Source organism: Protopterus annectens, chromosome 2.part1, assembly GCF_019279795.1.
Source record: "Protopterus annectens isolate FY-2018-M chromosome 2.part1, PAN1.0, whole genome shotgun sequence".
Classification (NCBI taxonomy): domain Eukaryota; kingdom Metazoa; phylum Chordata; order Ceratodontiformes; family Protopteridae; genus Protopterus; species Protopterus annectens.
The window spans coordinates 420,903,253-420,925,941 of record NC_056729.1 but is presented as its reverse complement, the minus strand read 5'-3'; the positions used below and the strand labels follow the sequence as shown (position 1 = coordinate 420,925,941).

The 22,689-nt window shown below is 41.9% G+C and overlaps 1 protein-coding gene across 1 annotated transcript in view; it reads left to right on the top strand.

Moving 5' to 3' along the window:
• Positions 1-22,689, top strand: part of ZNF827 (zinc finger protein 827) — a 1,349,262-nt gene that overhangs the window by 1,016,146 nt on the left and 310,427 nt on the right. Inside the window, exon 9 of the mRNA XM_044062231.1 lies at positions 292-460. Within this exon, the coding sequence (XP_043918166.1) occupies positions 292-460 (169 nt within the window). The remainder of the gene's footprint in view (positions 1-291; positions 461-22,689) is intronic.

Genomic DNA, 22,689 nt, shown 5'->3' with positions numbered 1-22,689 from the left:
GTGCCTGCATACAAAACCCAGTACCCTGGCCACAGGTAAGTGTGTAGCTTTTCTTTTCTGGTGTATAGCTATCTAATAGATCAGCCATCTGTCATATTTTGGAACAAGAACAGTGTAAGGTTTTAATTTCTGAGCGTACGTGACCAAATGCTAGAGCTGGTAATTTGTTGATTGTACTTACAAAATAATGCTAACATTAACGTTCCCTTAGGAATTTTGCAGCTTTTGCACAGTCCATTGTCAAGTAACTTACTTTGTTTTTCTGTTTTCTTTCTTTTTTTTTAATGTAAGGGAGGAAATACAAATGCCACTTATGTTCCTATGCTGCCAAATGCCGTGCTAACCTGAACCAACACTTGACTGTGCACTCAGTAAAGCTGGTGACCTCAGATACAGAGGAAATTGTCAGTGCTGTGGGAGAAGAAAGTGCTGACCAAAAGAGTCATCCCTACTACTACAGGTGAGGTGCAGTTAGAAGTAAAGCTGTGGAGCGAAATGATTTAAAATATTGGCAAGATTTTGTCCCAGTTTAGTTTACCTTGCACTATGTTCCTAGCCTAAGCGAGCCTTGCATAGAGTGCTTTGGTCCACCACTATTTTAGGATTTGCTGAGGAGCTTTTTATCATATTCCCATCATGGTTTCTCTAACTGTACAAGTCTGATATTATAGTGACTGGTCGCAAAATACCACTATGATAACCTTTTACAGTGAATTAAATCCCTTGCCAAACACACCTCAAAAAAAAAATAATACAGAGCACGACCCTTTCCTTCCTAAGGTGTATCGTACCTTTTGAATGTGCAGCCATTCCGTGCACTTTAAACCATTTCATACATGTAGAGTGAAACGCATTTAATTTTAAAACACTGGGTTTCTTGTCTCAGACTGTTTACTTTCACCATCCTACTGAATGATTTCCATTCCTTTACTCTTCTTTTTACAGCAGTAGAAGTTTGGTAGTGACAGCTAATGTGAACTGTACAAGAGTTGTCACTGGTTGTCAGTTGCTGCTGTCTGTAATAACGTTGAACATTTTATTTCTTTATTGTGTTCCTCAAATGCTGTAGTTGACAGTAATCAAATGGCAAATGTTAAGATGAAATATTGCATCCTAATGAATGCATTTAAGCTAATCTTAGTAAAGCAGTTTGCAGTTTAGTAGCTCTCATGTGCAACCCTGAAATACTAGTTTGAGGATTTTGCTCCGTAGGTTGAAGGTGGGGTTTGAACATATTGTCACTGGTGCTGGCAGTCTTCCCCAGATGTGCAGTATTCATTTGCTACTGTAATTTAATATACCCTTCTCCTTAAATAGCTTCTGTAATAGAAACCTTGAGTTTGTTGGGATATAAAAATAGTGAAGGAGAGCAGGCCCCTGCACGTACGTTAGCTACACGCTCAAAAATCCAATCGCAATCCAAAAAACTGTAGAGCCAGCAAACAGTGACAAGCATAAAGTAATGTATTTGTTAGGAATACATAAAGCTAAGAATAAAGCAAACCAGTTTCGGCTGCCAAGCCTTCTACAGTGCATTAAGTTAAATAAGCATACAGTCAAATATATATATAGTATAGCACCACCTGAAGTCAGTAGGTGCAAATTGCATCCTTCATTAAAGATATTCATTCAAACCTGGGGGAAACAGGGCACCCGATTTAATAATCCATTTTTCCCCATATTGTTTAATATCAGTTATTGAACAATATGGGGAAAAAATGGATTATTAAATCGGGTGCCCTGTTTCCCCCAGGTTTGAATGAATATCTTTAATGAAGGATGCAATTTGCACCTACTGACTTCAGGTGGTGCTATACTATATATATGTTTACCTATATACTTATTTAACTTAATGCACTGAAGAAGGCTTGACAGCCGAAACTGGTTTGCTTTATTCTTAGCTTTATGTCTTCCTAACAAATAAATTACTTTATGCTTGTCACTGTTTGCTGGCTCTACAGTTTTTTGGATATAAAAATAGTGACCATAATGCAAGGGAAGGAATCAAAGTTAATTTGATATTTTTTTCATGACAACTTTCAAACATATTTAATTGTTGCTACAGTTATGAAGGGGATAAGTCATGGTCTAAATGTTGCAGAGCTGTGTTACATTAGTAGCTAACCTTAAATTGTACTACCTTGCTTGAACTCATCATGCGTAGTAAGACATGCCATTTAAAATGGCATGCTTCATCACTTCTTCTTTGTATGTTACAGTAATGGCTGACTTTAATGCTACTGATGATTGTATTTCCTTCCATGCTTCTTAAAAGAATAAGCTGAAGACCTTTACTTGCTACTGCCTGACCATCACCTTTGACATGCTGTGTCAGGATAGTCTGTGTGAGTGGTTGCAGTTTTCTTTAACATAGGTAGCATATGCTTTGTGATTTCCTAAATAAACAGGGTGAAACAAAATATTTAATGATAGGGAAATATGAGCACACTTAAGAGATTATGATGTGAATTTCCACAACTGAACATGCTCAAAAGTAAGTAAGTGATGATTTGAATATTTAAGAAAAACATAATACACACCATCATGTAAATAGCGAATTAATTGCATGTTTTTTCATCCTTACCAGGTAGTATGTAGACTTCGCACAGTCCCATAATAGGTAATGTTACTATACATGCCATAATGCAAAGTGTCGTGGGTAATATGTGCAGCTTCCCATATTATGAATTGTACCAGTTTGTGTTGTAGCAGAAGAAGGTGGTGTAAAGAGTGCCTCATTGCAGTCCACAAAGGTCAAGACAGCAGGTACACAGAGGTGTTTCACCCTCATTAGATACAGTAAAGAACCTGTCTGTGTTGTGTAAAGCAAATAACACATGCTAGCCTCATAAAACAAGGCTTATTAAAAGTAAACTGTAAATACAGGCCAAGGAAAAAAAAAAGTCTCTCAAAGCAGAAGGTATGAGAAAAGAACCAGCATAAGGGATGTGAAGACACAAATTCTAACAAACAACATTTAATGTATATATGTATATATATTGTAATTGCAAGACATCATGGGTAATCTATCCAGCTCTTTATTAAATAAGTTAGACTGTTTCTTTTTAAACAGAGCTATATGTTACCAAAGGGTATGTCATTGCCATCTGCAAAGGTTAGAACAGTAGGTAACTGAACTTATTTCTCCCTCATTAAGGATCATCAGTGTCCTCCAGTTGAGCCATGGTCCATAAAGAAGCATTATGTGCTATAAGCAGACAATAGCTGCAGCATCCTGAGGAAGGCTTATTGGGTTCTGAGCATACTGCTGTATGTTTTTACAGTTAATTTTTAATATGGGAGTGTATATCTAGGACCCTTCTTAAAGGGTCCTGTGGTTGGTTTCATTGTTTTTACCAGTCACTGTAGATCCTGCTCTTGGGATGTACTTAGTTGCTATTATATGCAGCAACAACACAAGGTGACCATACAGGTATGAATAACTTATGAACGCATCATTTCTTTTTACTGCTGACATAGTTTACATCACAAGTCTAGCTTTCATTGGTAAAAGGTTCCTGCATCCAGCGCATAAAATACAAACCCATTAACTGCCTGTGTATTTGCCAAGTTACCAGCCAAGACCAATGCAGTATTGCTTGCATTTCTCTGAGAGGAGCATGACATCCTGCAGTGCCTTTCAACAGCACTGAAGAAAAAGCTAGTGGCATACCTAGTGAATGGAAGAGAGGTGGCATTTGAGAGATCCGTTCTCAGGGACTAGTGGCAGTATTCACTGCACAACTGCAAGCATCGGCTGAATCATAACTATAACAATCATGGCAAGAGAGTAGGTGATGGCCTAGCAATCCTTTTGTTTAAGACACATCCTTAATAAATTATCACTTATGAGAACATAGCCAATCATATAGTTATATAAATGAAAACAAACCACATTGACATAACTTTAGTTGCAAACATTATACATCACTTATAATCTATCCAGTCACTTTCAGTCAAACATTACATAGCTCATTCAAATCCTGCCTTCTTTTAAACCTCATTCCTTGTCTGCATGTATTATTCCCACAATTCCCATTTTTCAATGTAATTTTACTCCGACCCTTTCTGAAGATCCCAATTCCAGATGTTCTTTGTTTTTCACTGTTGCAGTCATTACATTTGGGTAATCTGTTTGCAGGCTGCCCGCAGTCAGCCTGATTAACAAAGTCTTGGGTCCTGCGTTGGTTGCTGTCCCTTCTTCCATGACGTCAGGTCGTCAGGGATAGAAAACATGCAGCTGACGCCATTACATCTGTCTTTCTTGCCATGCGGTGCCCGAAGCAGAAGCAGTTCGCAAGTGCCGGTCGGCCGACTCCTGAAATTTTCGTTTTCAAGTTTCAGAACCGAAGTCTTCAACTTAAAGCTAAGTACCCCATTGGGGAAACTTTTTCTTGCTCCTTACCGATGTCAGTAAAAGTTAATAATTGCATTACTTATGGAAAGCAAATACCTCATAAAGATTTTCATTCGTACTGTATTCCTTGCCTAGGCCCTGACCATGACGTACCTTGCTGTCGGTTTTGTGCCTTATTTAATCAGCATACTATCCATCGTCGGTATATTTTTGCCTCTAAATATTTTGGTTCTCGGTTTAATTATCCAGAATGTCATCGGTTAGCCGTCCGACTACCAGGATTCCGAAAAAATGTAAAGATAAAGACAGAGACAGGCCGCCACGGTCCAAAACTGCAGACGATGCTTCTCCTAAGCCAGTCGCCAGTTTGCCGGTACTCAGTGAGGCGCTTTCGCAGCCCCTGATACCGGCTACTTCTGATTTGCAGGCCTCTACTGAGATCCATTCGGAGTCCTGTATGCCGCAAGATACTTCAACTGTGGAACCCGCGGATGTCTCTACCTTGGATGGGTCTGGAGCCGCTGTGCAGGCACCGGCTTCTGAGGGTGTATTCAGGCCTGTAGACTTGCATATTAAATCGACACCTCCTTCATTACTAAGGCCTAAATCTCATTCCATGTCTAAAAACCGACGTCCAGGCCACATGCTCAGGCCCCTATGCCTAAAAAAGAAATGATAAAAATGGCTGACGATCTAATAACTCTAATCAGGGGTAGTCAAACCCCCCCCCCCCCAAGAGGCCTAGGGCTGAGCTTGATTATGAATCTTCTGATCAGGATTCTGTTTCTTCTGACTCTTCTGATGACCTGGATTTGTCCATACCTACTTATGAGGATTCTGATGCAGAGGAGTCTATTCCATCTGCTTCTCTTCCTGAGGATTTTTCTTTTGGGGAAATTTTACATACTTTAAGGGAGCATTTTCACTGGGAAAGCCAGGAATTTTCTGATTCAAAAAAGAGGCTTAGGGATTTCCTTCTTCTACCTCAGCATAGGCCTTTGGCTATACCTCCTGTACTAGACATTGTTGATGATGTTTTCTCGAAATCCAGTTTGACCCCTGATTCCCTGCCTACTGCTCCTAGTAAACCTGACAGATACTACAGGGTTCCTGAGTCCCACAAGTTCCTTTTCAAAAATCCTGTTGCAGATTCAGAGACTATTTCTCAGGGGCCCAAGGGCATTAAGGCTTCTACTGCTAAAAATCCTACCCCTTCTGATAGAGACTGCAGTGCACTGGACAGAAGGGGTAAAAAGGTTTATACTTCTGCAACCTTGGCAATCAGAGCTTTAAACTGCCAATTTCATATGTTAAAATATCAGCAACATGTTATTGGACTGCTTAAACAGAAAATTATGTTGATTCCTGACTGTGTGGAAAATAAAGATTTACAGGACTTAATGCATTCTGCTGAACAAGTTGGAAAACATACTTTGCAATGTGGTTTTGATTCTTTAGAGGCCTCTTGCAGGGCTGCTGTTACTGGGTCTGTGCTTAGAAGGCATGATTGGCTTAAGGAGCAATCTTTGCTGATTATGTTAAAGCTAAATTGTTGGATGCTCCTTTAAATCAGGACCGCCTGTTTGGCAACAAGGCTGAAGAAGTTCTTAAAAAGATGGAAGATAAAGCTAAATCTATGCAAACTGTTAAAGATTTTTTACAAGTGCAACCTCCTAGATTTAGTAGGCACTGGCCTACTAAGAATTGGTCCTTTCCAGTCCCTTCCAGGTCTTCTCAAGCCAAACCCAGACACAGCAAAAACCCTGGGTTTCAGTCCCAGGGGACTCTCAGAACTAAGCAGTGTGGGGCATCCACTTCCAAATCTGGAAATAACAAGACACCCCTCTGTGGTAGACAGTCTCAATGACTTCCTTTTAAAATTCCCAAACACTTTTCTTTTGACCACTCCTTTGGGGGGAAATATTGCTCTTCATGCAAAGACCTGGGACCTCATAACCCAGGACAAATGGGTTTTAAATATAGTGTCCCAGGGGTACAGATTTCATTTCCAAACATTGCCAACACCAAATGGGTGGCCAGACCTGCCCCCAAATCAGTGGGCGGAGGCTCAAAAACAAGTACTTTCCCTCTTAAGCATGGGGGCTATTCAGCTGGTACCAGAAGAGTAAAAGGGACAAATTATCTACGCCAGACTTTTTCTCGTACCCAGAAAAGACAAATCATGGCGTCCAATCCTGGACCTGTCTACTCTAAACACCTTTCTGGAGATTCCAAAATTCAAGATGCTGACTCTTCACCAATTACTTCCTATGCTATACAAAGACGCCTGGTTGGCAACACTAGATTTAAAAGAAGCATACGTGCACACCCCAGTCAGGGAATCTTGCAGAAGATACCTACGCTTCAAAGCAGGCTGCGCGCATTATCAGTTGTCTGCACTGCCCTTTGGCTTTTTTACTGCGCCCAGGGTATTCACAAAGTGCCTGGCTCCAGTTATTGCATTTTGCAGGCAAAGAAATGTTTAGGTGTATCCATACCTGGACGATTGTCTAATTCAGGGAGAAAGCCAGGGCATAATTTTGAATCATCTGACATTTGTAAAAAAGTTTCTAACTTGTCTGGGGTACACTATAAACAAAACGAAATCACAACTGGTACCCTGTCAACAAATTACATTCCTGGGAGCAAGCTTGAATACAACTTCCCAGATGGCTTACCTCACTCCATAAAAGCAAATTCATTTGGTAACCTATTTCAAACAAGTGGCCACAAAAGCCCAGCTATCTGCAAGGCAAATAGTGCAAGCCTTGGGGTTTATGGCCTCCTGCATTCTTCTAATTCCATATGCAAGACTGCATATGAGGAAACTACAGTGGTATCTAAAAAGCGTATGGAGTCAACATTCTCATAGCCTGGAAACAATGATTCCTATCATACCTTGCCTACGCCTAGAGCTCCTCTGGTGGGCAGAGGCCTGCCACCAAAACAAGGGTCTACCATTCACACTACCCCCTGCCGCCCAAACCCTAACAACAGATGCATCAGACTATGCATGGGGGGGGCTCACCTGGCAGGGAAGTGCATTCAGGGCAAATGGAACCCAAGTCAAATGCACCTACATATCAATCAAAAAGAAATGTTAGCTGTACAGAATGCTCTGACAGCCTTCAAGGACTACATTCTTCCAGGACAACTAATGGTAAAGACGGACAACACCATGGTTATGTGGTACATAAACAAGCAGGGGGGTACACATTCCTACTCCCTCTGCAGACTAGCCATGGCATTGTGGAACACAGCTTTGAGCTACCAAGTGCACCTACAAGCTCAATTCCTGCCAGGAAAATTAAATACACTGGCAGACGGACTAAGCAGAAACCTCATGGACTAACACGAGTGGAAAATGGAACCAAGGATTTTCAACATGTTGACATGCGAATGAGTGAGCCCAGACATAGATCTATTTGCCTCCCCCAGAACTACCAGTTGGACAAGTTTTGCACAAGGACTCCCCACAAACAAGCCTGGAAAGTGGATGCTCTGTCCTTCAGATGGAAAAACCTGTCAGTCTACGCCTTCCTCCCGCTGCCTCTGCTCTCCAAAGTTCTACTAAAAGTCAAACAGGACAAACCAAGGATGATCTTGATTGCTCCAAACTGGCCGCACTAACACTGGTACCCTATCCTGCACAGTGTGTCGAAGTTATCTCCATGGCACCTGCCTCAGACCCCTTCCCTGCTGTCTCAGCAGTAGAACCAAATTATGCACCCTCCACTTCCAACATTGAACCTTGCAGCCTGGCTAATCACTTAAATTCACCGTTATCATCCAGGGATGATATCTTAGAGGCAAGGAGACCTAGTACTAGAAAATCTTATGCTGAAAAATGGAAACGATTCTGTGCCTGGAACCAATCTCAAGGGATGAGCACAGCAGCACCCAATTTACCTCATATTTTGCAATACTTAACTGAGATGCTTCACAAGGGCCTGTCTTTTTCCTCCATTAAAATTCATGCCTCAGCCATTTCAGCTCATTATAACACAGAACCTCCCCTCTTCTCTCATCCTGTGCTCAAGCAGTACCTCAGAGGGACCAAAAACTTGAGGCCACCCAGGAGAGCTCCGACTCCTGCCTGGGACCTTAAGTTTGTATTGGAGAAACTCACTCTACCTCCTTTCGAGCCAGCTGGTACTGCAGACTTAAAATTTCTTTCTTGGAAAACAGCTTTCCTTTTAGCAATCACTTCAGCTAGAAGGATATCTGAATTACAGGTCCTTATGGCAGTGGAGCCTTTCATCATCTTTCATGCGGACAGGATGTCACTCAGGACCACTCCATCTTTCATACCCAAAGTGGTATCCAGTGTGGCTCTTAATCGGTCCATTCATTTGCCAACCTTCTTTCCCAATCCACAGAACAAAGGGGAACGGATTCTGCATTCCTTGGATGTGCACAGACAACTTAGATTCTACTTGGACAGGACTAAACCTCGAAGAAAATCTGAACAACTGCTGGTAGCATTTGCTGCAGGGGCAGAGGGGAAGGCTGATTCAAACCAAACCATTTCTAAATGGATAAGCCATTGCATTCATTTCTGCTATAAGCACCATGGAAAACCTATCCCCATGGGGATCAGATCTCACTCCACCAGGGCTGCATCTACTTCTGCAGCATTCCTCAGAGGTGTTCCTACCAGGGACATCCTAGAAGCTGCTACCTGGAGTTCTGTACGTACTTTCACCAAGCATTATCATTTGCCAATTTTCTCTAAATCCAGAGCTGGCGTTGCAACTGCTATCTTGCAGGGCCTTATAGCTGGCCCTAATGCTATATAAACTCCTCCTGCAAACCATTGCTTTGGGAAACTACCCAAATGTAATGACTGCAACAGTGAAACACGAAGAACATAGTACAGTTGTGTACACTTACCATAAATGTAGATGTTCGAGTGTATTCACTGTTGCAGTCCTGGTTACCCTCCCTCCAGCCCCCAAATTTCTTCTGGCTATACCTCTACTTTCCTTTACTATGCTTAAAAGCCTTTTTGGTGTATTTGCTTTTTGTTGGAGGTATACCTTTGTGTTTTTATGTTTATTTGCTCCCCACTAGGGGGGCACCTGACATCTGGGGCAAGAAAAACTGATGTAATGGTGTCGGCTGCATGTTTTATACCCCTGACGACCTGACGTCATGGAAGAAGGGACAGCAACCAACGCAGGACCCAAGACTTTGTTAATCAGGCCGACTGAGGGCAACCTGCAAGCAGATTACCCAAATGTAATGACTGCAACAGTGAATACCCTCGAACATCTACATTTATGGTAAGTGTACACAACTGTACTTTGTTTTATCTCTGTTACTATATTCACTACGTCTAGTACAGTTGGGTTAGGCTTTGATTTCCATTTTCTAGTAATTGCTTTCTTGGCAGCCACCATAATTAGACTCAGTGAAGCCTTACTTATGTGTAGGCAATTCCAATTCTGTATCATAGCTGAAAAAATATCATTTCCTTAGACGTACCAATTTGCTCGCCCAGTATTTCTGATAGAGTAGTCTTCAGGGAATTTTTAAAGTCTGCCAACTCATTACACTCTCAGAAAATATGTTCCCAATTACCTCTTCCTTCCCCGTCACACCCTATTGGCAGAATCTCCTTTCTCCATTCCTGTGTTGGTTTAGTTCTTAGAATATTTTACTTTCCGCTGTTTATGAATGTAATATTCTGTATGGTTATTGTTATTCTCCATAAGGATTTACATCCAAAATCCCAGGCTCCTCTTCTTTCCTGAGCTTTCCTCCTGTTTCATCATCATCCCTTTCTGCTTTGAATTATACATTTCTGCTTGTGCTATGTAGAGGAGCCTTAACTGTGTAGCACGGCCTAACAATCCTTTAGATAACTCCATTTCACAAAAATAGTCATCCTGGTTATACAGGTGGGCTCATACACAGCTAATGAGTTGTGTTTGTATTTGTGCTCCGCACTGGTTGGAGGGGACTTAGGGCTCATAGGACCGACGTCTGGTTTCCCGTGTGGTGGATGCATTCTAGTGTGCTAACGCTGCCTAGGCCCTGTTTATTCAACCAGAGTTGGATGCTCAGGGGCAACCAGCCTGATCCTGGGGAACAAAAGTCCTTTGAGTCACCTGGCCACAAGTCAGTTGTACATATGACAGAGGCTTCTCTTCCTTGAATATCCTCCCCCCCCCCCAGGCTCTACAGAGTCAGTCATCTCAAGTAAGGCGCCTTGCCCCAGGGCATACAGCTCAAGGCCTGGACAAAAGGTAAAGGACACTTTAAACAAAACTTTAAATGTAGTAGGTGGCAATAATTCTTGTATTACCACTAACAAGACATCTTTGGTCGTTAAGTTATCTAGCTGTCATTTGTCTAATCTATTAAGTTTAGGTTTAAAATTTGTTCCCACTGTATTGCCTTCTTGGCATACTATTGAACAGGAACTATTTAAAGTGTCATGTAAACAGCAATTGAAGTTTTGCTTTAATGTGAATGGTTATGAAGCTGATATTGAGTTGTCAGATAGTGATTCATTTTATTCTTGTGAGTCTGAAAATGTTTGGGACAATGAGTTGGACGTTGATACGAACTACAATGCATATTGTTTACTTAATACATCTAATATCAAACTTAAAAGTAATTTTATACCTTCTTTTAGTAATGAAAATGTTAGGAATTTCATGGCGATGCTTCATTTCTCTGTGTAACAGGTGTACAATGAATTTAAGCATAATAAGTCATCTGTTTGTTATAATATGACAAAAAAGGAATGGACAGCATTAAACCAGTTAGTAGATAATAAGCATCTAATTATTAAACCAGCGGACAAGGGTAACAAGATTGTGATTCTACATTATAAACAATATCTTAAAATGTGTAACTTCCATCTACAAGATACCAGTGTACATAGGGTTGTGAATATTGCTGTGTATCATGAAGCACTAAAACAGTATGAGGCTTTGTTTATGAAAGGACAACGGTTAGGCTATTTAACTAAAGAGGATGTTAGTAAAAGTTGACTATAGATAAATGCAATATGGCCACTTTTTACTGCTTGCCGAGATTACATAAGAATGTGGTGGATCCTCCTGGCAGGCCCATAGTAGTGGCAACTAACTACTTTTTGCATAACATTGGTATAGTTGTACATGAATATTTACTGCCCTATGCACAACGACTAAATTCCTATATTAAAGACACTTTTGATTTTTTGAATAAAATTATGGAAATTAACTGTAATTCTAAATGTTATTGAGTGACACTGGATGTCACTGAACACATGAATGGTATTACATCTTTGCAGTCTATTTTGGATGAATGCCCCATGTCAAATTATATTATTGAATGGGTGGAATTCATTTTAAAAAATAATTATTTTTCTTTCAATGAACATATATTCCATCAGCTACAAGGTACAGCTATGGGGGCACCTTTTTCCCCCACTTATGCCAACTTATTTATAGCCTTATTTGAAAGAAAATATATTTATTAGCATGAATTATTCAAAAAACATGTAGTTACATATTATAGATACATTGATGATCTCACCTTTCTGTGCCAGGATGGCATGGAGAAAGTTCAGGATTTTGTTACAGATCTGCAATGTAATGAATATAATCTATCCTTTGACGGTCTACAGGTTGGCAAAGAGGTAGATTTTTTGGATGTACATCTAGTAGGTACAGAAACTAATGAAATCTTGACTTCTATATTTAGAAAGTTTCAGAATGGTGGACAATTTTTACATAGTTCTAGTTTTCACCCCATGCATTTAATCAATTCTTTACCATATGGGGAACTTTTACGACTTCATAGAATCTGTAATAATAAAAAAGACTTATGCAAAGCACTTGTTATCTACTTCCAACATGTTTTTGAATAGTGTTTATTCATTGTCTAATATTTTTGAGGCTTTGGACAAAATTTATGAGTATTACTATTCTACTAACAATAATTATAATTATGTGAGAAATACATATCCCACAAGATAATATATATATATATATATATATATATATATATATATATATATATATATATATATATATATAGTAATGACATATAATGTTCTTAGTGAACAGATACACCAACAGGTTAAATATTACTGGAAGTTTTTGATAAGGGAAGAAAAACTAAGAAAGTTATTTAATCACCATCCTGTCTTTTCATTTAAGAATGGGACCAGTTTGTCAGACAAACTGGTAAAATCCTACTTCATAGCCTCTGTAGAGAGTGTAACAATAAATCCATTGCTAAAGGGAACGTTCCCATGTGGAAGATGTAATATTTGTGAATTGATTGTTCAAACTTTTGATAAAATTGGAAATAATCATTTTTGTGTACTAGGGACTTTTTCATGTGTTACTGAAGGAATTATATATGTTTTATGTTGTCCATGTAGGTTGGTCTATATAGGTGAGACTAAGAGAATGTTTGTGTCGTCTGCAAGAACATGTTAGAGACATCAAAAAATGTAAAATTGAAAGTTCTATTGCTGTCCATTTTAAAGAATGTCACAATAGTGACTAAATTAATACAGGCTACTGTTTTGGAAAAAATATTTGTAAAATTAGGAAATGAATAAAGGTTAAAAGATCAGTTGTTATTTAAAGAATCATTATTTATCTTAAAGTACAATACTATGGTTCCTCGGGGTCTTAATTATGAAATTAACTGGAATTATTTTATTTAATTATATAATTGTATGCAATTGATTTTTAATTGAATTATTAGTTCTCTCTGGTGGGTATTTAAGGGGAATGTTTGGATAATGTTTTTTATACTTCTTGGAGACTGTTTGGTTGAGGCGCTAAAGTCAAGAAATACATTGGATTCTCTTTGCAGTTTCTGTGTCATTTTGGAGATCATTTTTTGCTGCCTTCCTGTGTGGTTTTGCAGACAAATATGTGATGTCTGATAGAATGTCTATCACAGACACTTGACCATATCCTTAGAAAATACAATCTGATGCCAGTGTTGAGTACTGTGCAGCCCTCACTTTCACAAACTGCCTTTGGCTGACATAATGTTTTACATCAATTCAGTGCCATCCAGCACTTGATGTGTATGACTAGCATGCTGACTCTTGCAAGATACAATATGTGAACCCACACCTGGAGGTTATATGAGCAAGGGGCTGTATCCCTGGTATGCCTTGTGAGGTTCTGAAGGCATTGTATCTGATATAAGCAAGTGCAATGAGTCCTGTCCTCTCCACTTCACCCCACAAATTACATGTCTTTTGCTGAGAAGATAAGTTTCACATGGACCAGCACCAGGTTGATGTTGCTAGATATGATTTTGATGATAGCTTTTGGCACATCATAATCTAAAGTCCACATAGGAGGCTCTACTGGCTTACTCTGAATGAGTATCCGTACCATTGTTGGCATTAAGGATTTTTTTCAGTGGACACAGTTTTTACCAAGGTGTTGACCATGGTGACCAGATTCTTGCAGGGAAAAGAATCTGTTTGTGTTACCTAATGTGGATGACTGCCTGCTAGCATCCCTGTCCAGGAATTCTGTCTACTTTCGTTTTTTGGGCACTCCCTTGTCATATTATCTCTGACTCCTTCAGAGGATAGCCTTTGTAGATGTAGAGCTGGACAGTCTCCAGTGTGCCTGTTGTTCCTGCTTTGGGAGAGGGCCCAAGAAGTAAGGATTGGTCATCCTGAATAAGGAACCCAACACAGGATCTAGATTCAGATTCTGCTTTGCCTTTAAGGCCTAATAACCCCAGAGTCTTGTTGGTGTCATTTGCATGCCTAAAGATGCAGGTGTTGCAGTGGATTGTAGGGTATCAGTAGTTACAGGCCCATCATCTACTCATGTATGTCTTTCTGGTCTGAGATGTCTGTCTCAAGGTTCTGGAGTGGTGGGCATTGGTTGACCTTCAGTTTCTACAGCTGAATCCATTGCAGGTTTTCATGAGAGGTGCTTTTGGAACTACAGTGAGCTCTCATGACATTTTGGGCCTCAGAAGTAATGCTTTATGTGGATCCCTCCATATTTGTTTAGTTAGTAATTCTTTCCTGGTATGTAATCAAGCAAGGAAGCGCAAAGTTGTACTTATGACAGTGCTCCATAGAGAGCGGCATCACTCTGTCAGCAGTTCACATACCCGGAGGAGTAAATAAAACAGAAACTTCTTTGAGATGCACCATCAGTGATTTTCTGGATCTGTAGGGTAAGAAGCCTTATCTGATCTGGGTTTTCCAGAAACAGGTAATTTCTGAGATTGACATGTTAAGCCACATAGAAGAATATGGTTCTTCCCCTTTTCTTTTTGCAGTATGACAAGGGGAGTTGGCAGTGTATGTATTCTCCGTTTTGTGGCAAAGTTGACTACATTTTCTTAACATTCTTGGTGATTCTGTACTTTATCACAATGATGTTTTTTTTATCCAAGTTAGGCCACCAGACATCTAGGCCCATTTTCAGGGATGACCTGGAAGCACTGTCCAAGTGGCTTGCTCTACGCAAACAGTTGCTCATGGTAAGTAATGAAGTGGAAACCTACAAAATCAAATGCAGCACTGCAGGATTAAGCTCTTTAGCAGATTGTAGCCTTTACTCTTTGAGCTCAAGTAAGAAAGAAAAAAAATATTCTTGTTACCCTCTAGGGCATACTTTCAGGCTCTCTGGTACCTGGCAGTGTAGGATACTTTCCTGTTCCTTTTAGTGGTGATGTTCCCCCCTTGGTTGAGACAACATTTAATGCCCCCTGTGGGTTGAACTCCTGAGGTAGTCCTCTTTGATCCTGCCTGACCTTTTAAATACGGTCTCAGAAATTATTGAAACCACAGACTTTCACATATTGTGTCTGTGGAAATGGGATTCATTTTGTGCAGAGTGGAACACCATTTTGTCTAGATCCACCTTGCAGCTGGGTCATTACTTACCATGAGCAACCGTTTGATTTGTGCCAAAGTTATTGTATAATGATGATGATGCAAATTTCTGCCCATCATTACCTTGTGGATAACAGGATTGTAGTCCATCACCTTTGTAGGACCCCTTCTTTTTGTGAAATCTGAACTTTCTAAAAGACAGTCATGCCTGTCTGCCATTGAAGCCCACTAATTCAGCATATATAAATTTCATTTTTGCAGAACTTTACATCTGGTGCCTGTCACCACAATTCACAAGAAGTTGAAGTTTTAGGCCATCATGTGTAAGGAATGGTATCTGTTTCTTTGACAAGGAGTTTGTGTATGTTATACTAAATCCATATTTCCCCCCTAAAGTACTTTTAGAATTATCCATGATCTAGTCCATGCATTTTCTTTCCCCCCAAGACAGTACCCAAATGATAGGGCCCTTCGCAGCCAGATGTGCAGCGCCAATTCATATTTTTCCTGAAGCAGGTTCTTCAGTTTAAGATAAACATCTGATTGTCTCCTTCACTTTGAAGATGAAGTTTGCCAAACAAACCCTTTTCAGGCAAATTGCTGGCTGCATTATCTTTTCTGTCAGATGGCTGACTGTCTGTTGGAAAACACTGTGGGAAAAGCCCTCTCCACTAGGGAGTGACTGATGCCATTGCTTACTTTTTAGAATGTACAGCCACTTGGTCTTCAGTGCATCCCTTCGTCAAGTATCACTATCTCTATTACAGTTTCAGAAGTCATAATTCTTTTCAGTCCTCTGTCTTCTGAATTTTGCTCTTGATTGGTCCTCTGGCTTATTTTAAACCTTGGTTATTACTGCTTGAGATTCAGACCAGATCTGTCTGATTCAACCTGTGGGACTTTGAATCCAACACTGGCCGATTCTAAAAAATTTCAGCTTGACTTTGCTCTGCCTCCCTGCTCCTCCAACAACTCCCAGATCTAGTTTGCCACCATTCTGGCCTACATCTTGTTCATTTGCTCTGTGCCTTTTTCAGCTTTTGCTCCAAATTTTTGACTTGGTGTGGTGAGATTTTTCCTTTCCCTTTTTTCTTGTAGTGCTAGTTGTTGTATCTGTTTTCGGTAGGTTGGCAGTGTGTGTCTGTTTGCTTAGATAGTTAGGTCAACCTTTTCTCTGTTCCCCTTCCTGTGTGGGAACAGAGGGTTCAATTTTTTGGTGTGTGTGTATGTTACTGTTTAGGGTATGTACAGGGGGTTCAAAAAATGCATCTCTTGTGGTCAGAAACTGCCCACGCAAGATACATACCTTAAGTGTGTGTATTGTTTTGACACTGATTACCTAGACTCCAGGTGTTCTGTTTGCAAGAGGTTCGGCTCGCAACCCTTGAATGAACACAAGGCTAAGCTTGTTCTCAAGAGCTTATTGCCCTGTAGCTCTTCTTCTTGTCCCAAGTCTTCTTCCACAGATTCTAGGACCATGTCTGAGAAACCTCGGATGTGAAACTCTAAGCACCGCTGTCGGGAGCACAAGAGGTCATCCTCTGCTTCCACTTCATGGACGGCTCCTGTAGGTTCACTGTGTCTGAAGGTCCCTTGGCTTTCACCTTCCCCAGGTTTCTTGGCATCAGCTTCAGCTCCAACACCTTGAATAACTTCAAAGAATGATTCAATGGTGCCAAGTATTCCCAACACATTTCTGCTTAAAGGGGCACCTTTGGGCAATTAGCTTCCCCATTTTACACAGGTACTCCTCCACACTGTACGGAGTCCTCCCATTCTCCCCCTTGGTTCCAGATCTCTCCGGCTCAGATGTGACATATAGGGTCATTATCGCACTGACCCTCTAAGCCATCCTCAGTGGTTTCACCTGTCCAGTCATCCAAGTCTGTGAGCAGTATCAAACAGTCAGATCTGGAGCAGCTAACATGGTCCTTTTTGCAGGCATAGATGCAATTATGCCTCATTCCTTTGGGTCCGACTCTGACTGTAGGACCCTCAGCTCCATCTTTTGAACTTTCTCCCTCAGCCCCTTCGAATCTGAAGTTTTCGGGTCCAGTGAGGTTTCCACTATCTGGATCAAATCTGACAGCCTTTGTGCTTCTGATCCATCATGTTCCTTGGTAGCATTGACTGCAACCTGTTCTGGCCCAACAGCTCCTGTGAACCATGGTGTCAAGGCTGGAACTTTGGAGTTGGGGTCGACAGTACCTGTGTCCTGTTTGTCATTCTCCCCCGGACTTTGTGCCTTAGATAGCTCATTTCCAGTCTCAACAGTGGGTCAGGATGCATTGCCTTTTAGGTTTGGGGGGGTGTTTAATGCCTTCAGGCTTCAGGACTCTCAGATCCGAGAGGCTCACTTCGGCCTCGGCCTGCAGTGTTGTAGAGAGAATGTTCTCAGTCAGAGAGAAGGGCCAGATATCTCCAGCCAGCACCCCCTCACTTTGTGTATCTGTGCCACTGACCGGTCATCAGGCTGCTCCGAAACTGCCTGTGTCTATGGGTCTCCAGACTACCCCCCTCAGAAAGATTACCCCAGTCTTTTCCTTTTTCTGCTGCTTTGTCAGTGCAGGTTTCAGGCAAGAGGAAGTGCATGAGTAAGCACTTGGATTCTCTGGAGGAATCCTTCACCAAGGATACTGATCTTGAGGAAGGAGAGGGTTCCCCCAAGTCCTCGTCTGATGATATCTCTTTTGGCGATTTGTTGGAGCTACTTCGCCAGTGCGGGAGCTGGTTCACCAAAGCCCGTTCTCCAGAAGAGTCAGTCTTCATGGAGGCCTTTGCTAGGCCTATTCACGCCCTGGGTGGTGCCCCCTCCAGATGCTCTTATAGATTTGGTATCTCGGAGGGCATGGAAGGAGTCTGACACAGTAGAACCAATACCCAGGAAACCAGACAAATTCCTTGCACCCCTCCAAGGATAGGCCTCATTGGAGCAAGGGTCCAGCTGTTGATACCATCATCATGGCGGTAGTCGCCAAGAAGGAGATTTCCGGAGACAGCTCCTCAATCCACCCCCCCCCCCCGAACAGGGAGTTTTGTGTGCCGGATCGATTAGGGAAGCAATCCTGTGCCTCATGCACCTTTACTTTGAGGGCTCAGAGTTACTTATCTCACTTGACAAGGCTTCAGCGAGACCTAGTTTCTGAAGTGTCAAGCAGCTTCAAGACACAGCAGTCTCCTGATACCCAGAAAAAGCTGGAGACTCTTTTGTCTACCCTGACCTCCATCACCAATGTTTCTACGAGACTCATTTGAAATACAGCTGGTGGAGCATCCATTGTGGCAGGTTCCGGAATTGCTTTGAGGTGCCATGCCTGGATGTGGTTGTGTGCAACTTCACAGACTGCTTCAAATCATCCTTTTTGTAATGCCTTGCTTGATGGGTCCTCCTTGTTTGGATCCAAGGTTAAGGCACTTTGATGAGGAGCATACAGGATGGGAAGACATTGTCCACTTCTGGGGTCTGCTTTTCCACCCCCCAGCAATACTTTTCTAGGAATCAGAACGGTGATGAGCATCTCTTCTTTATGAAGTCACAATTTTCTTTCCATGATACTCCCCCAGAGGATTCCTTCCAGGGGGAATCATAATAGACGCTACCCCAGGGGCAGAGGTGGTCAGCAGAATCAGGGCTTCTTGGGGAGCTTTTACTGTCAGGCCCTTTTAGCGATCCTTAAGGGTTGCCCGACTGCTACCCTCTGGAGGCAGACAGGTGTCATGTAGCTCTCCAACACAAACCTTGGGAAGCCATCACCTCAGATGTCTGGGTGTTGAGAGTCATATCCAGAGGGTATGTTACCCCCTTTATAGAAATTCCCAAAGGTCTCCCAAAATGTATCCCTGATTTTCCACCCCATCAAAGAATTCCTGCAGCAGCAGGGATCAGCAAGCTCCTGGCAAACTGAGTTACCCAAGAGGTCCCACCAGACCAGAGAGGATCTGGGGTCTATTGCGATTCGTTTTAATGCCAATGAAGACAGAGAACCTCAGTCCTGTCTTAGACCTGAGCAAGTTAAACCAGTTCATCAGAAAGACCAAGTTCTGGATGATCACTGTACAGTCCATATTGCTTCTTCTGAAGAATGTTGTTTGGATGCACTCAGTAGACCTCAAGGATGCCTACCATCACATAAAGAGAGATCAGCGTCCTCAGGGGTTCCTTCACATCCGGCTTGGGGCCTGTCATTTTCCATTCAGGGTCTTGCCATTTGGTCTCAGCACAGCCCCCCCCCCCCCCCGGGTGTGCACCAAGTGCATGGCAATGTTCGCCACCTGGCTCTGGCTGCAGGGGTTTCAGGTTTTAAAGAACCTGGACAATTATCTCCTCACCTTCCCCCGATGAAAGCTTCATTGATTTTGGCCAAGGACTCCTTGCTCCAGTTATGCAAAGAACTAGGCATTACATTCAACTCCCCCAAATCGAGCCTTCAGCCTGTACAAATCTTAGAGTTCATAAGGTGGCATTTAGATAGAGTCCATCAGACTGCCAGGCTTCCATCCTCCAGAGTTCAACTTCTCAGTCTTCAGGCTCAGGCCTTGTCACTGCTTGCAGTTCCCAAACCTCCAACTCATTCATTTCTGAAACTTTTAGGTGATGTGGCAGCATTGATAAGACTAGTTCCTCTGGCCAAATTTCATATACGATGTCTGCAGTGAACATTGGCTGTACAGTGTTCTGTTCTTACTCATCCTATGGATTTCCGATATGCCTGATGGGAGTCTGTCACAAGCAGATTCAGTGGTGGTTGCAGTCTACATTAGTTCTACAGGGAAGACCTTTTCTAGTTCTTTATCCTTTGGCCATGGTCACCACAGGCACCTCTCATCTGGGGAGGGGGGGGGCTTGTTTTGAAGGGAGGAGACTGTTCAAGGGTCCTGGTCATCTGCAGAGGCTCACATTCACATCAGTGTCATGAAGATGAGAGCCGGCATCCTAGAATTGTAGGCTTTCAAGGAAGTTCTCTCCAGGGGTGTAATTGTGGTCCAGATAGGCATGTCAGACATCTGGTACCCCAACAAATGGTGGGAATCTGCTCTTATTCTCTTTATCAAGAGGCTATGCAGGACTGGCAGTGGGCAAACTCCTCTTAGTGGTTTCTGGTGGCAATGCATATCCCAGGAAAGTCCAACATTCTGGTTGACAGTCTCAGCAGAAGCATTCTACTGCCCCACGAGTGGCCCCTGAATCTAGTGGTGGCAGCTCAGAATTCTCGGTGCTGGGGCACACCGTGTTGCAACCTCATCCAGCACCAAGTGCCACAACTGTTATGCCCTTGTCCCTCCTCTGGGACAGGCACCCAGGGACACCCTGACATTTGCTTGGCCTCCAGGTCTCCTTTATGCCTATCCCCCAGTTCCCCTCATAGTGAAGTTTCCTCAGAAAGCAGCAAATTGCAGAGTATCTGTGATCCTCATCACCCTCTTTCGGCCTCACAAGGTGAGGTTTTACTTCCTTTGGCCTCCTCTGAAACACCCCTTGGGTGTTATATCCCATTCTGGGTCTTATCTCTCATCCATTTGGGCTGGGTCCACTCAGTCTCCAGTTCCTCAAGATGACTGTATTGTTCTTCCAATTCCCTTGATGGCCAGTAATCCCAAACTTTTTAAGGCGGAGGTGCATATACTGTCTTCTTCACATAAAGAAACCATTAGGAAAGTGTACACTGGTAAATTTAAGAGATTTGTTTTATGGGTGGAGGCTCAGGGACTTGATCCTTTCTCTGCCCCTTTGGAGTCAGTTTTGGACTTTCTAGCTGAGCTAGAGTTCGGGTCAATCTTCAGCTTTTCTGCTGTTTCTCAAGTGGCCATTTTGAATTTTCATATTGGTAGAGATAATATGTCCTTGACTTCTCTCAAGATCTCCAAGGCTTTTTTGAAGGTTACTTTTCTTCTTCCTCCAGTACAGGATCCATTGCCTCCTTGGGATCTGCCCTTTGTTCTTCAGGTCTTGACTGGTCCTCCTTTTGAACCTTCAGCCTCCTCAGATCTAAAGCTTTTGTCCTGAAAAACATTATTTTTAGTGGTGATTACTTTGGCCAAAAGGGTTTCAGAGCTGCAAGCAATTGATTCTTCTCCATCTTCTTTGGCTTTTCATAAGGATAGTGTGTCTTTTTTGTACAAACCTTTCTTTCTTACCTAAGATAGTTTCAGAGAATAACCTTCATAGTTCAGGTCATCTTCCTGTGCTCTTTCCCAGCTTTTCCAACAAAGGTGAATACCTTTTGCATTGTTTGGATGTACATAGGCAACTACGGTTTTATGTTGACCGCACCAAATCCCTCGGAAAATCTAATCAGCTGTTTGTTTCCCTCTCAAAATCCAGGCTGGGTTCACTTGTGTTTAAAGTAATTTTGTCGACGTGGTTATCAAATTGTATTCTGTTTGCATACCGTCTCAGAGGCAAGTCTCTTTTATGGCAGACTGTTGTAGTAGAGCTGTAGCTACTTCTACAGTTTTTCTTTCAAGAATGCCTATGGATGATATCTGTGCTGCTGCTACGTGGCTGGGCCATCATACTTTTGTCTTGCATTATTAGCTGGACATTCATTCCAAATCCAGGACTTCTTTTTGGTTCTACTGTGTTTCTCAGTATCCTTCCTTAGTTTCTCCCTGGGAATTGTCATGGCTGTCACACAAATTGAATCAGATGGAGCAGGCAACATCGGATATGAAAGTTATAGTTTCATAGGTTCATACTAAGCTAACTGCCTTTGCATGCCATTGTAAGCCTAGCCAATTATCCCTTGTGAGACTCAAGCCCTGCACCTTGTGTTTGTAAGGCAAACATCTTAACCATTAGGCCACCCTCCCAAAATAGATCACATTTGTTCATAGGTTCATAGGTTAGTACTATGTACTCACCATAATGATAGATCTGCATTGTCTGTCTCCATCTGGTTCAACCTTCCCACCCTCCTGCCCCCGACCTCCTAGTTGATTTGGCAAGTCTTCTCTTGGTGATGGCCTGACAACAGGGACCCTTCTTTGCTCTCTTGGCATCTCACTTTTCTCTGAAGGTTTCATTGTTTTTAGGCAGGAAATGGGATTTAGTTGGATGTGTTGTATCATTCTGATATTCCAAGGGTAAACTTGATCTGGGGAGTTGATGGAGGAGCAGGGAGTTCTGGGTAAAGGAGGTGGAACCAGTTTGAGCTGAAAGGCTTTAGAATCATCCCGCATCAGATCTGAGTCAGATCTGAAGTCCCATAGGTTGAACCACTCAGAGACAGACAACACAGCTCTGTCATTATAGTGAGTACATAATTTTTGTATTTACAATATTTCTTATGGGAAAGCTTTCTTATCTCTCTGTCTCTCTATTTAAAACCTTTTTCTTACAAGAATTTAGATTTCATAGATACTGTTGTTGTCCCCCTTTGAACCAACATTTGAAATACAGTTAAATAACTTTAATGGGGAAAAAAGCATTTTAACATTTTTTTTCTAACTGAATAAAACTTCAGCCAGGCATATCCCTGAATTGCAAAACTTATTA